Here is a 14230-nt window from a genome sequence, read left to right on the forward strand (position 1 = left end):
CCATAACACTTTCTAAACTAGCTTCACTCAAACTCAATCTGTTTCTTGCACAATCTGGGAAAAGGAAGAGCCGGCCAGGAAGGAGAAGGCCAAGAAAGCATGAAGCTGGACAAGGAGATCTGCCACCCCATCCACCCTCAGCACAAGCTCAAGATCGAATACACCGAAGTCCCGTTTCGCTGCGATGGCTGCAAGGAAGCAGGCATCGGCCTCAAGTACAAGTGCGACATGTGCGATTTTGATCTCCACAAGGCATGCGCCCTTGCACCAGCCACCATCAAGCATGCCTTCTACAAGAGATGCGAATTCCGATTCTATAGCAAGCCTCCTGGCCTGGGGATGAGGATATGTGATGCATGCGGGAAGGATGTGCCGGGCTTTGTGTACCATTGCAGCAGGTGTGGTTTCGACCTCCATCCATGCTGCGCAAACCTCCCGCAGCAACTCGATGATGGGGAGCACAACTTTTATCTTTGCCTCAAGCTCTCGAGCCCTTGCCACCGCTGCGGGCGCAAGGGGTTGGGCTGGTCATACAGATCTGAGTGCAAGAACTACAACCTTCATGTGTCATGCGTCAAAGAACTGCTTGCGGAGAGCTGGCAAGCTATATATCTGAACTTGGACAAGAACAAGGTCAGAGAGATTCAACCAAGGATTCCAAGCCTTCGAGGGACAATGCAGAACCACCACAGGGGGAGAGTGGGGAAGGTAAGAAGATGCTGCCAGATTGCCAGCGGTGCACTCCGTATTATCATCTCAGCCATCCTTGGAGATCCAACAGCTATAATTGCTGCAGTTATAGGGGCTTTCATATCCAAGTAGAAATTAGTATTCATGATAACAAGTTCAAGATCATTGATGTCTGTTGCTCTGTTCTTATGTTGGTATTAAGTATGTTGGTTATGTGTTGCTTGTTTATGGCTATCGTCTTGTATATATCCTGTGATCCGAAATGAATAAAGGGTGCTGAAATGACCTTAAAACATTATATACTCTTGTTAAGCAACAAATGGTTTGGATGATTTCAGTTTAATGTAGGTTGAAGGATAAGAAAAGAAGAGGTAGAAGTGGGAGGTGTTGTTGACACCATCATAGGCCAAAAAATAATAATTAAAGAGAGTTTAATGTATGGCCAGTTGATATTTACTCTGTCCTTTGTATATTCTCCAACAAAGTTATCTCCAATCAGCATTAGGTAGGTGAAACCTCATCTTTAATTATCCTTTTCTATCATCTGTATGAATGTCATGTTAAATACTATCCTGCATCACTGCAAGCTATAAATCATAACCATGGCTTTGTGCTTTATGATTAATACTGAAGAACACATTTCTTCCTGTTGTGTTGTGGGAGCATAAATCGCACTCCATTCTGTAATTAGTACAGATATGCCCCCTAAAAATACAGGGAAGAGATTGCAAGATAAAGAGTGCTAATATCTTCCCTCATGTCAAGCATAAAATGCTATACTAGCATTTACTTTCTTCCTTCCTTTTCTCCTGTGTGTGTGTGTATGTGGAAGGGAGGGTGTGAAAAGGAGCCGAATCATCTTGGAAGATCAGGGCGAATCTACATAACGATATCAGTTTCCAATGATCATGTGGACATTTCTTTTAGCAAAAATCCAGAGCTAACAAGAGTCGCACTTGCACTATCGAACTTTTCAGGGAAAAAGTTACAGAGATTCTGAGAAAAATCCAAGATTTTAATTCGTATGTAGTATATAATCATGATATCAAGACAGAGTCATCATGACATCATGATGACCGTTATCCTTATTTGCTGTTTTCTTATCTGCCTTCTTCATTTCTCTTTTTCTTCATCTATGTCATCGTTCTTATTATTTTCACATGAGATATTCTCCGAGAGAGTTCAAGGATCACTGTCACCCCAAAGTTATGTAATAGTTCTCTTTGCTTTCAATATCTGCTAACAAGATTCCGCCAACATTAACAGAAACCATATAATTCCTGATTACAATATGAAACCACTGTGACTTAACTTGGTGGCCTGTAATTGTACCAATATGTGCTTCACTCAACATAAATGGATTTAGCCCAAGATCTTTTATATCTCATTGATAGTTTCTGCAACTTTTCATGCATAATTTAGATGCAAAACAAGCTTCATATTAAATTATTAAGTCAAGACACGAATTACAATATACAAACCACCGACAAGTTTGAAAACACACACTTAATGATATTGAAGAACAAGAGCAATTACATCATAAACTAGCAGACATATCCATGGCTGTTTTATTCTCACTGGTCCCAGAATTTCCAAATTCTCGAACACATTCCCCTTTCTCCAGTTTGTCTATCATTTCTGCCAATCTCTATTTAGTTCTGATACTTTTGCTTCGACCTGTCCCAAGGTCATCGATGATTGCTTCCCCAATGCCTTCTCCAATTCCTTCAATCAGATCTCCAATGATTCCAAATATGGCCTGAGTTGCAAGCTTAGCCGCCGCCCCGAGCATGTTAGATTTTTCAGGAGGCCTAATGCCATGGACATGAAGCCCATTAATCATATCTTTTGCGCAGACAGCATGAAGATAATAACCACAAGCCATGCAACAATAAACCTGGCCAGACCTTTTCCTTTGGCACACCTCACAGGCAAAGCTCGAATCACCTCCCATGATTGCCGTAGGTGGTGAAAGAGTCAAGGGATGCTGGTGAGTCGAGAACTTCATTTCCCTAGACATCATAGCACAGCAAGGATGCATCTCAAAACTGCACGAGCTGCAACGAAAGGCAAATCCTTTGGCAGGTTTGCCACAGACATCACATTTCGAGCGAAGAAATCCACCTTCATGTTCCACATCAAGAGATATAAGCATAACATTGAAGAATAAAATTGAACTGAAATGGAGACCGAAAAAAAATGACCAAACGGATCGACACGACCAATTAGAAAACAAATGCAACGTTGCTTCTGCAAGATGTGATTCCTTGCACATTCATTCTAACCAAGTACGTTGCATGCATGAAGAGATCTACCTGGTTTTGGGAAAAACACAAGCTGGTGTTTGTGGTGCAAAGGATGGTTATGTAGAGAGGGAGGAGCAAGTGCGCAGAAATCATGCAGATCAAACCCACATATCTGGCACCTAAACCTTTTTCCTGCACCATATTCTTTGCATCCCATGCATGTAAAGAGGTAGGGGTAACTGACTTGAACTAAAGGGTGCTGTGGATGGCTAAAATGGAGGATCTGTTCCCCCGGGTTTGTTTTTGGAGTGGCTGGAAGATCCATTGAAGGCGATCTAGTGATAAATTTTGGTGATTTCTTGACAGCACGACTGCACATGCTGCCCCCTTCCTAGAGAACTCTTTTCCAGATAGGTCACAAGGAACGAAAGCCCCAGAGAATTTATACCCACAAAAGGCACTTTCTAATGCGATTTGGCACAGATTCCAATTATTGAACTAACACATCAACAGCTGTATTCAGAGTTTCTTCCAAATCTCTGATAACAATGATGCTCACTTTTACCAGCCAAGTCCATTTTTTGAAGAAAACACCTCTTGTCCTATGTCCTAATTATATTGCTCATCACCGTTAATACGTATGTTTTCTCTGAAAATATCCTATTTATGTAAGTCCCTTCAGAAACTAGCGAATAACATGAAATGTAAACATGACAAAAGGAAAAAGGGAAATTCTATTTTGACAATATATCCACTATGAGCTAGCAAGCATCCAACACATTGATCCTTAACAAGGACAGGAGACCAATCTTGAAGGCCAACCATTAACCTTGTTAATGCATTTCTGATTGTACTTTTTGTCCGTGCCGTTAAAAGTTTCTTTTGAGTTTCTTAATCATGTATAAGTATCCAAAATTTTTCCGGTGAATAACCGATATGGGACTAGATACATGTCCGCACAGATCCTTGTATACTCCCTTCGTTCAAACCCTAATATCCTCATCAGGTTAAGAGTCCAAATTCATTTAAATTCAATCACAAACACCATGATCGACTCGTAGTCAGTCTCAATAAGCCTGTGCTATAGCATTCCCTAATCCACATGGGTCATGAGCCGAGTTCGCTTTGGTATCATTATTTTCATAAGCCAGAACCTTATTTAAAAAGGCTATTTGAAAGGTATTTTTTGAGTTTCTTAGTTTTGTATAAGTACCTAAGATCTCCTCGGTGAATAATTAATGTGAGACTAAACATATGCCCGCATAGGCTCTCACAAAGGACGTATAAGAGACTAAATTCTATTACCAAAATAGGAATGGCATTTGACCAATAGCTGTAGAATAATATAACCAGAGGAGAAGATAATGCTGGCATTTATTTTTCACTACAATAATCATTATGGACAAAGTGACTAGAAGCAGATTCATGATGAAGCATCCACCCAAAGCGAGCCATATGGGCCACAATAGACTGACCATCACTAACCAGTTAGTCTCATTTTATAGGAGTCCACTAAAGCTGCGCAAAACTTTGCATTTTATACCATATGGTGAAAACTTGCTAAAAGACCTTGTACTGATTTCTTAGTTATTCATCATGTTAGTCCTGTTCCAAAATAAGATATATCCAAATCAACAACATAATCCATTTTTCTAATAAAAACATATGATATAATTCTTGTAGGAACCAATAGTCCAAATAAGATCAAGTTGCCTTTTACGATTTTTTAAGTGGCAGCGTTCTCATTAGAGACTGTTTTATATCTCATAAGCTAATATTGTTTACTTGCTTTATTTTAATATATCCTTTACTTGCTTGTTATTTTATCTAAATAACAACATACAAAGATAAATTGATTTCGGCTTAAAGATGAATTCACGCTCCGTTTCGAGCCTTGTTCGGGCTTGGGTTCAGGTCACACCTAAGTCAGGCTAATGATATACTTGAGTCCTATCCAAAAAATAAATAGTCTCTGTATTTAAGAACAAATTTGATTTGAACTCTTTTAGGCCTAGCCTAAAGCCCAGCGTGAGCTCATTTCCATCCCTAATCTAGACTTAGACTGGAATAGACCGGAAAGAAGTCTAGAATTCTGATCTCCATATATCCTTGAAGGGACCAGACCCGGATTCGATCAGCTTGCAGTGCAAATAGCTTTCTGCAGGCAGGAAGTTCTCTCGGCAGGTTGGAATATATGAGCCACAAAGATTGGGCATGATGCCAAGAGTTAATAACCTTCTGAGGTAGCCCTTATAAACAACCTTGCGATAGGGAGGCCTTGCAACGATCTCATTTGGAACCTAAAGTATCTAACTGGTTATCCTCTTGTGAAAGCATAACATTTATCATTTATCTATTCACAGCATTGCAAAAGGCCTTATTATTAGATAAACTACTGTTTATACCAAGGTAGAAGTTTTATAGAAGAAACAAGATGGCACCCCTCGTGGGGCATGGGAAAAAGGAAACACCGGAACGATTTCACTGTGACAAGATGGCACCCCTCGTGGGGCATGGGAAAAAGGAAACACTGGAACGATTTCACCGTGACAGCCCACAGTATTTCACACCGATACAACAACGACAACCACCTCTTACCATGTTATATCGGAATCATGCTCTCACAGGCACCGGATTCCCCACCTTCTCCTCTCCATCCTGGGATTCCTTCAAGCGCTCCGACAGTCGCACCGCCAAACTCCTCTCTGCTGCAGGGGAGACCCCATGCTCTCCTATTATGGACTCCAGAATTGCAACGCACAGAGCTTTGTTCTCTATAACCCCACGCCCAGCTTCAGGCATCGACCCATCCTCCGAGGATGCAATCTAAGTAGGAGAACATAGAAGACGAGATGTGTGTGTGTGTGTGTGTGAGAGAGAGAGAGAGAGAGAGCGCCGCAAATATGCACTTCCTCCTTCTTCTTCTTCTTCTTTTGGGTGAAAACGGTAGTATCATGCATAACGTATACGGATACAGCCAAAAAAATCAAAAAATAATACATCACGGAGAGCACTGGGCAACTCCGCCTCTCCCACCTAGAGGTGATCCCCATAGTGGTTTGCAACAAAGGACGTCACCCAATCCACGGCCCCATTGGTCTCTGTAAACACATGCTTCGCTTGAAGCACCATTCCATCATTAACCATGGCCCGAATATCTTTCAGAAGTGAGTGGTAATCACCGACCCCTCCCCAAAACCTGTAGAATCCATCCAATGACTGTCGCATAATCGCCCTCCAGAAGGACCTCTCTCTCTCCTGTAAGGCACGCCGAACGTAGCATAATTCAGACTAAGCCGCTCTCAACTCTGCCTCTGGTACTGAAATGTCGAACAATTGGCAACCTCAGCTGCGATTGCCCTAAAATCCAAGCCCCTAACAACGAAGCCTGCACCTCCCCTCCTGCCGCCCAGCAAGACATATTTATCGAAGTTGATTTTGAAGAAGCTCGAAGATGGGGACTCATAGATAAAAAAACACATAGTATAAAGTTTGGATGGCTTTGGCCTCCCTTTCCACCCAGAGAGAGAGAGAGAGAGAGAGAGAGAGAGAGAGAGAGAGAGAGAGAGAGAGAGAGAGAGAGAGAGAGAGAGAGAGAGAGAGAGAGAGAGCTATATTTATGGAAGCAAAATCTTTCCTTCAATTTCTAAAGATCCTAACATATGATGGATATATATATATATATATATATATATATATATTGAAATCGAGTAATTTTGAACCTGTTGTTAACTATTCAGCATTTAAGATGGTGGCTGTTCTCATAAAGTGCACCACTAGCTTTCCAACTCATTTCATAAATTCTTCCCCTCGAAATGAGAACTCTTGTTGTGGCTGAGTTTAGTTTATGGTTGGGTCTTTGGTTTTAGCTTTTACTTTAGTTGGTTGTGTTTTGACCCCTTTGATGGACCCAAAAAGAAAATGCAGAAAAGAAAGCAAGAGCTACGGGTATCTTCTTTCCCCTTGAGGTCATCAGTTATCAGTGGCTTTTCGATAGCATGTGCAAATAGCCAAATACACATCAGCATGGAAGGAAAAGCCTGCGTGCTCTCACCGGATAATTAACTTTATACTCTGTTATAATTAATGTAGCATCCTAACATAAATCATGCATAAAATCAAAACTTAGCATTTCCTTAGAAGAGTCCTTTGGCAACATCCCTGACGATCGAATTGTCGAATTCATATCTCCCCAATTCTCAAATGCTCATTTTCTGCTGGACCCAAAATTCTGATTCAAGATCATATCCAGTAAAGAAATTGAAAGGATCGAGAACCCATCAAGATTACCCAACTGTTCTACTGCTGTGGAACAACTCACCTCATGGTTACCTATGGGACCTATCACGTTGTGTAGGTGTCTTAACATAAAAGCTGGCCAAGTACGGGGTGGCAATCAGGCTGGGTCAGACCGGATACGGAAGAGATCAAAAATTGAAACTTGAACTTGATTTATTTATTAAATAGATCGCGTATAAATTTAGACATGAATCTGACTATTCTATTAAACAAATTAATAATCTATCATGATCTACAGTAAATTGATACAAGTTAAATGGGTTAAACAGTTGAGCATTGTCGCCCCTTCTACCATATTAGCAAGACCAAATTAAGATCAAACTTTCTGGTTCATAAACATTTAGCTGCGCCCATTCTAAAAGCACTTAAAATTACTTTGGCATCCATATGTAGTGCATGGAAAATTATTGTGCCAAGGAAATAAAAAGTAATATATCTGGAGCCTGGTTATATGCATATTGCTAACCTGTGGCAAAGAAGGGTTTGTATGGCTAATGATAATTGATGTGCCAATCACAAGTTCTTGTTTAGTTGCAGCGGTTCTGGCAACTTTTCGCATGCAAATGACCATCGTCCTCAAACATTTTTCTAAAAGAAATTACAAAATTACCGGTTATAAAATGAATAATAAAAATAAAAAACAAGAATCATTTCTAAACTCTCCCACTTATAGGTAACAAATGTTTCTAAGATGTGAATTTAAGAAGGATCACCTCTTTTTCTTAATAAGTTGTGATCATTTGATTGGAGATTAACTTGGTATTAAGAGATTCAGCAATAGAATTTTCTATAGTAATTGATTCGATCAAGGAGAAGAAAGTAATTCTCCTATTCTGCTCCATTTGAATTCTTTTAAAAAAGTTAGAAAAAATAAAAAAAGGGGGCAAAAGTAAGATTTAGACTTTTTTTTTTCATTAGTGAATAATAAACTGAGTTACATAATTTCTATTTATACTAGTGAGGTGCATCCTTGTACAATAAAAGTTGAATTTTTTTTATAGTTAAAAGGAACATAGTTTTTTTTAGGAAATAGATCTGATGAGTGAAAATAATCATAAAAAGACTAAAATTCTACAGTAGGGATATCATATCTTCTATATTGACTTTTCTTTCAATTACTCTATCTAATTCTTTCCAAATTTGTGATATGTATCATTAAAAGTCTTTCCTAAAACAAAAATTTTTGCTTTGATTTGGCTATTTCCGGACCAAATGATAAAATTTGGCTCTAATCGTTGGGTGCATTGCATCTTTAGGAGATATCGTCATGTTGTAAAACCTGAAAAGTTACCTAATTTCAAAAAAAAAAAGAATATCTCAATCAAAAATTGTTTGGGTAAGTTATAGCCTCATAAATTTTAACACGTGATGATTTAGCATTCTGATGTGGCAGTTCTCATTTATGTATCTTTTCCAATCCTCCCATAGTAGCCAAGATGACCCACAGTTAATACTCCTAGATCAATTATTAATATTCTTGATATAAATTAACAAAAGTTTTATTTTTCAACATTAATAACTTCAGATTTATTGTTTTATATTTCTAAATAAATCTAAATCTTTGAATCATCGATATGATAACAAAAAATAATAACAAAGAAAGAAATAAATACAAATACGGGGTGGTTGTGCTTGATCCAAATGAATATTATAAAATTATGGCAAGTAAGAAAGATAATATATTTTACTGTAGCTAGTGTCAATAAAAAGGGAAATGCTCATCTTAACAATTAAGAAAGATAATCATCTTAATAATAATAATAACAAAAAATTAACATACTATTAGTAATAAATAAGGACAATGACAGTAAGAAAGGTTTTTAGTGCACCTATTAGCAGGGGCGGCCCAAGCCTTAGGCGACCTAGGCGGTCGCCCAAGGCCCCGGCTCAAGAGAAGGCCCCCGCGCGATGGCATCCTAGGCTCCTAGCCTCCCAGCTCCCGCTCCTAGCTACGGTATCCGTAGAGCAGAGGTAAGGCCGCAGGAGCCAACGACTACCTCGACAAGACGCGGGTGCTCCACTCCTCCTCCACTCCTCAATCCTGATCCCATATTCCTATCGGCCATCGCCCATCATTCCTCTCTGGCTCTCTTTAAAATCCTCATCATGCTCCACTCCTCAATCCTCTTCTATTCTGCTCCGTGACTGCCTGGGTGGCTAGGTCGTCTCCTCCACGGCTCCGCGGCCCGCGCCTCCGCCAGTCCGCCTCCCCGCCTCCCTGGGCCCTGGCATCCAGGCGGTCCCGCCGCCCATGACCTCCTCGCCTCCCTCCCAGGCCCCCGGCTCCCGTGAGGCCGTGACCCTGTCGGCCTGTCCGGCTCAATCCGGCGGTCCCGCCTCCCGCGACCTCCTCGCTTCCCTCCCGGGCCCCCGGCTTCCGTGAGGCCGTGACCCCGTCGGCCCGTCCGGCTCAATCCAGTGAGCCGGCGAGGTCGTCTCCTCCACCTGACTGCCTCCCCGGCCCCCGCCTCCCCGACATCCCTGCGATCCTGCGAGGCTACGACCTCCTCGCGTCCCTCCCAGGCCCCCGGTTCCCGCCTTCCGTGGGTCGTGACCAGTGAAGCAGTGCCACAGTGACCTCCACGGCTCCACCTCCTCGCCAGTCGCCTCCCTCCCCGGCCCCGGCTCCCGTGACCCCGTCAGGCCGTCACTCCCGTGACCTCCACCGCTCCTCGCCCCCGGCGCCGGCTCCCATGAGGCCGTGACCTCCTCGCCTCCCTCCCTGGCCCCGGCTCCCGTAGTTCCGTGACCCCGGCGGGCCCGGCCGTCCCCTCACCGCCTCACGTCTGTCTCACTGTCTGTGAGACTGAGTCTGTCAGTCTGTGACATAGTGACAGTGAGTCAGTAGCACGACATACGGTGTGATTCTTCTAATCTCCTTTGTTGTTTGATTATATTTTCAGCATCCAGCGTTTAATTCCTCTAATTTTGTTACAATTTCTATAATTTTGTTAAATTTTTTTTTCTATTTTTTCTCTTTTATAATTTTGCATCTCAAAAAGCTAGACGGATTATTTTTAAATAAATTTTTAAAATATTTTATACTTATTAAAAATTTATTATTATTATTATTATTAAAAAAAAAAAAGGCTCAGTCAGTGAGTTCGCTCTAGGCCCCAAGTGCATTTGGCCGCCCCTGCCTATTAGTATATTCATTTAACAATAATTACTTTAAACACTCGGAAAGATATTGTGATATAAATATGAAAGGAAGGGTATCCGAGTCCGGATCCTCTTCCGAGTATTTAGATAGCTGCTAAAAACGGAGCTGGCCAGAGGAACGTGCATGAGTGAATTATCCCCACGTCATCCTCTCCGAAACTATGGTATTTAGTGTCCGAAGGCGATGGTCTCGGTTTTGAAAGCGAGGGAGAGCCCTCGGCGGCACTCCGTAAGGGCGTAGCTCTCTGCGGTGAAAAGGACCAAACCCCAGCTTCTTCACGCTCCCAGTTTCGCCCTGAGATGGGCGCGCCTCTAACCCTCCTCCGCCTCCCCGCCTGCGCCGACGCCTCGCTCCTCCTACTCCTGCTCCTAGCTCCGCCTCCCCACCACCACACACTCCCGGGTGGCGAACACCGCCAACTACCGCAACTACTCCTTCCCCGTCTTCGCTAAATCCGAGGCCAATACCGACCTCATCGTCCTCAACGACGCCATCATCAACCATGACGTCCTCCAGCTCACCTCCGACACCCTCAACAACGTCGGCTACTTCATCAATAATTCCGGCCGCGTCCTCCTTGCCCACCCCTTCATCCTCTGGCAAGAGGCGAACCTCCCCGCCACCTCCTCCGCCGCCGAAGGCAAGCGCGTCGCCTCCTTCAACACCACCTTCACCATCAACCTCTACCGTATCGGCAAAGCCACCCGGGCGAGGGCTTGGCCTTCGTCATTGCCCCGGCCCTCGAGATGCCCGACGGCAGCGACGCCGGCTTCCTCGGCCTCACCAACGCCACCATCGACGGTGACACCAACAACCACCTCGTCGCCGTCGAGTTCGACAACGTCAAGCAGTCCTACGACCCCAACGACAACCACGTCGGCCTCGACGTCAACAGCGTCGTCTCCAACGCTACCGCCTCGCTGAGCCCCTTCGGCATCGTCATCGCTCCGTTGAACGCCACCAACTACACCGTCTGGATCGATTACGATGGAGGCGGCCGCCACATCTGGGTGTACATGGCGGTCCAGGGCCACCGGAAGCCGAGTTTAGCCGTTCTTAATTCCTCGCTTGACCTCGGCGCCCACGTTCTTCAGAAGTCCTTCTTCGGCTTCTCGGCGTCCACCGGGATCGCCTACCAGCTCCATTGCGTTCTCTCTTGGAGTTTAATCGTAGAGGATCTCTCCCATGGCAAAGATGGTAGAAGCGGCACGGCCGGATGGATGGTCGGCCTCGAGATCGCTCTTACGGTGTTCGCCGGTGTAGTAATAGCAGGGCTCCTGGGGTACTTTTGTAAGAGGCTTAAGCCAGGGAGACACAAGTACCCCAGTGTGTTGATCAAAAAGTTGAAGAGCTTGCCGGGGCAACCGAAGGAGTTCATGTTTGATGAGTTAAAGAAGGCTACTAACAACTTTGATGAGAAATTGAAGCTTGGACAAGGGGGGTATGGGGTGGTGTACAAGGGACTGGTGCCGGGAGACCAGCCGGGAAAGAAGATCGAGGTGGCCGTGAAGAAGTTTTCTAGGGCTAACAGCGAGGGTCGTCTAGATGACTTCATTCACGAACTCAGCATCATCAATCGCCTCCGCCACAGGCATCTCGTCCGTTTAGTTGGTAAATTTCTCATAATTAAGATCTCCCTTTCCCTCTCTCTGTGTGTGTGTGTGTGTGTTAATTAGCAGTTGATCTTAAATTTTCTGAACTTTGCTTTACGGATAGTACCTTGAGATATCCTTTTCTTATCATGTAAATCTGTAGGATTTCTAGCAATAGATCTTTTAGGCCGGTCCCGAGGGGCTGGTAGATGGAGTTGGCGGGTATGAACTGGTCCATGTCTCGTGGGACATGGAAAAATATTTCTTTGAAATTTAATACGTTAAAATTGCCCGACAACTGTTGGGTGTTGCTGTAGAGAAAATTTATACAACTATAGAAAAATGAAATTTGAAAGAAAACATAAATTAGAGACCTAGAGGAGGACTACTAAGAACTGTGATGGCGATCAACTACTGCAGGGTGGTGCCATAAGCATGCGTCCTCCTCCTGGTCTACGACTACATGCCCAACGGCAGCCTCGACCAGCACCTCTTCGGCGGCGACGACAAGCCTCTGCTCAGCTGCGAGCGGCGTTCCAACATTATTGCCGGCGTGGCGTCGGCCCTCCACTACCTTCACAACGAGTACGACCAGAAGGTGGTGCACCGCGACCTCGATCAAGGCCTCCAACATCATGCTGGATTCCACCTTCCACGCCCGCCTCGGTGACTTCGGCGTCGCCCGCGCCATTGACGTCGACAAGACCTCCTACACCGAGCCCGAGCTCGGCGGCGTCCCCGGCACGGTGGGCTACGTCGCCCCGGAGTGCTTCCACACCGGCCGCGCCACCCGCGAGACCGACGTTTACGCCTTCGGCGCCATAGTCCTCGAGACCGTCTGCGGCCGCCGCCCCTGCTGTGACGTCGCCGGCTTCCATGTTCTCGCCGACTGGGTCTGGAAGCTTTACCGGGAGGGCCGCCTCCTCGACTCCCTCGACCCCCGCCTCGCCGCCGCCGGCGACTACGTGACCGATGACGTCGAGCGGCTCCTCCTCCTTGGCCTAGCATGCAGCCACCCCCTCCCGGCGGAGCGGCCGAAGACAGCTGCCATCGTCCAGATCATCTCCCGGTCGGTAGATCCGCCGGCGGTGCCGCCGTTCAAGCCGGCGTTCATGTGGCCGGCGGTGGGACCCATCGTCGAGGAGGAGGAAGAGGAGGAAGCCCCGGAGTCGAGTACGCTGGCCAGCACCGTTGTGGCGTCCTCCAACTTTGCGTCATCCTCGGGCGGACCCGTGGAAGCGAGTGATTTGTCCAAGTCCATGTGACGGTCAAAGTGTTAATGCGACCGGGACCTCCTGTTACAGTGGGTCTTTAGAGGGATGGGAAAGTAATTTTCCGTATAAAATAACCATGAGGAGGAGAACAAGATAACCATGACGAAGTGTGAATAGAGGCAGGGGGTCGGGCGAGGAGGACCCACCAACCACCTTTATTTTTTTTTCTTATTTTATCTTTTTAACTTGCTTCAACCTAATGTAAATTGTATTAAATTATCTGTTTAATAAAATAATTAAATTAAAAAATAAATTTTTAATTATTAGATTCTATTAGATAGATTTTTGATCTATTTTGTATCCAATTCAATGAGTATTCAGTCCACTGTACGAGCTATTAACTTTTTTTTTAATTTACTTCCCTTTGTTAGCTTCAATTTTGATATGGTTTGATCCATTTGATGACCATTTTGATGGAAGAAACCTAAGTTGTCCTGTTAAATGATAATTATAAGTATATTACTTGTAACATTTGTTTTCTTCCATGTAAAATTCATGCATTGTTTTTGAATATAAGTATGATTTGATATGACTATGATCATAGCTAGTCTTATAGCAACACAATTTTGGCATAAAGTAATTATGTAGCTACTACGTGATTCCTTTCATAGCGCGCTCCTGAACCAGCATGACACAAATATGCGTCTTGAGATTAATATGTTATTAAGGCATTAATTTTTTCTAATTTTATTTCCTCTGCCATGTCTTTTTTGCTAAACCACTGCCATGTCTTTGAAAACAACTCTCTTCAATGAATGTTATGCTATTAACAATTCAAAAAATAAATATGTAAATTTCAAAAATAAAATACAATAGCGAGCCACCTCCTAGAAGCATTTTAAGTTCTCCTTGCGGACAGAGCAGGTACATATTTTGACCAAGAAGATATAGATGTTGCATCAAGAGGAAAAAAAAAAAAAAAGGTATGGATGTAGGCCTGCTCTGCCCTTGTCCCTTCCTAAATTT

The 14230-nt window shown here is 43.9% G+C and overlaps 3 protein-coding genes and 1 pseudogene across 3 annotated transcripts; 2 read left to right on the forward strand and 2 right to left on the reverse strand.

The window, feature by feature from the left end:
- On the forward strand, nt 1-988 carry LOC103711798 (protein VACUOLELESS GAMETOPHYTES-like). The gene has a single exon (XM_008798086.6). It carries the CDS (start codon nt 100-102, stop codon nt 820-822), a length of 723 nt encoding a protein of 240 aa, XP_008796308.3. The 5' UTR covers nt 1-99; the 3' UTR covers nt 823-988.
- A 1142-nt stretch (nt 989-2130) lies between these two features.
- LOC103713469 (Cysteine/Histidine-rich C1 domain family protein) lies at nt 2131-3367 on the reverse strand. Its single transcript, XM_017844228.5, has 2 exons — nt 3006-3367; nt 2131-2814 (listed from the first exon to the last, which is right to left on the reverse strand). Exons 1-2 carry the CDS (start codon nt 3313-3315, stop codon nt 2339-2341), a joined length of 786 nt encoding a protein of 261 aa, XP_017699717.4. The 5' UTR covers nt 3316-3367; the 3' UTR covers nt 2131-2338.
- A 2182-nt stretch (nt 3368-5549) lies between these two features.
- Nucleotides 5550-6164, reverse strand: LOC108511484 (chalcone--flavanone isomerase-like). The gene is made up of 2 exons (XM_088707866.1): nt 6015-6164; nt 5550-5762 (listed from the first exon to the last, which is right to left on the reverse strand). Exons 1-2 carry the CDS (start codon nt 6162-6164, stop codon nt 5550-5552), a joined length of 363 nt encoding a protein of 120 aa, XP_088563992.1.
- Nucleotides 6165-10581: 4417 nt separating this feature from the next.
- Nucleotides 10582-13343, forward strand: LOC103713478 (putative L-type lectin-domain containing receptor kinase S.5; annotated as a pseudogene).
- The last annotated feature ends 887 nt before the right edge of the window (nt 13344-14230 follow it).

The sequence above is a fragment of the Phoenix dactylifera genome, chromosome 11 (genome assembly GCF_051530095.1).
Source record: "Phoenix dactylifera cultivar Ajwa chromosome 11, Ajwa_hap1_PhDact_Kaust_v1.1, whole genome shotgun sequence".
NCBI lineage: Eukaryota > Viridiplantae > Streptophyta > Magnoliopsida > Arecales > Arecaceae > Phoenix > Phoenix dactylifera.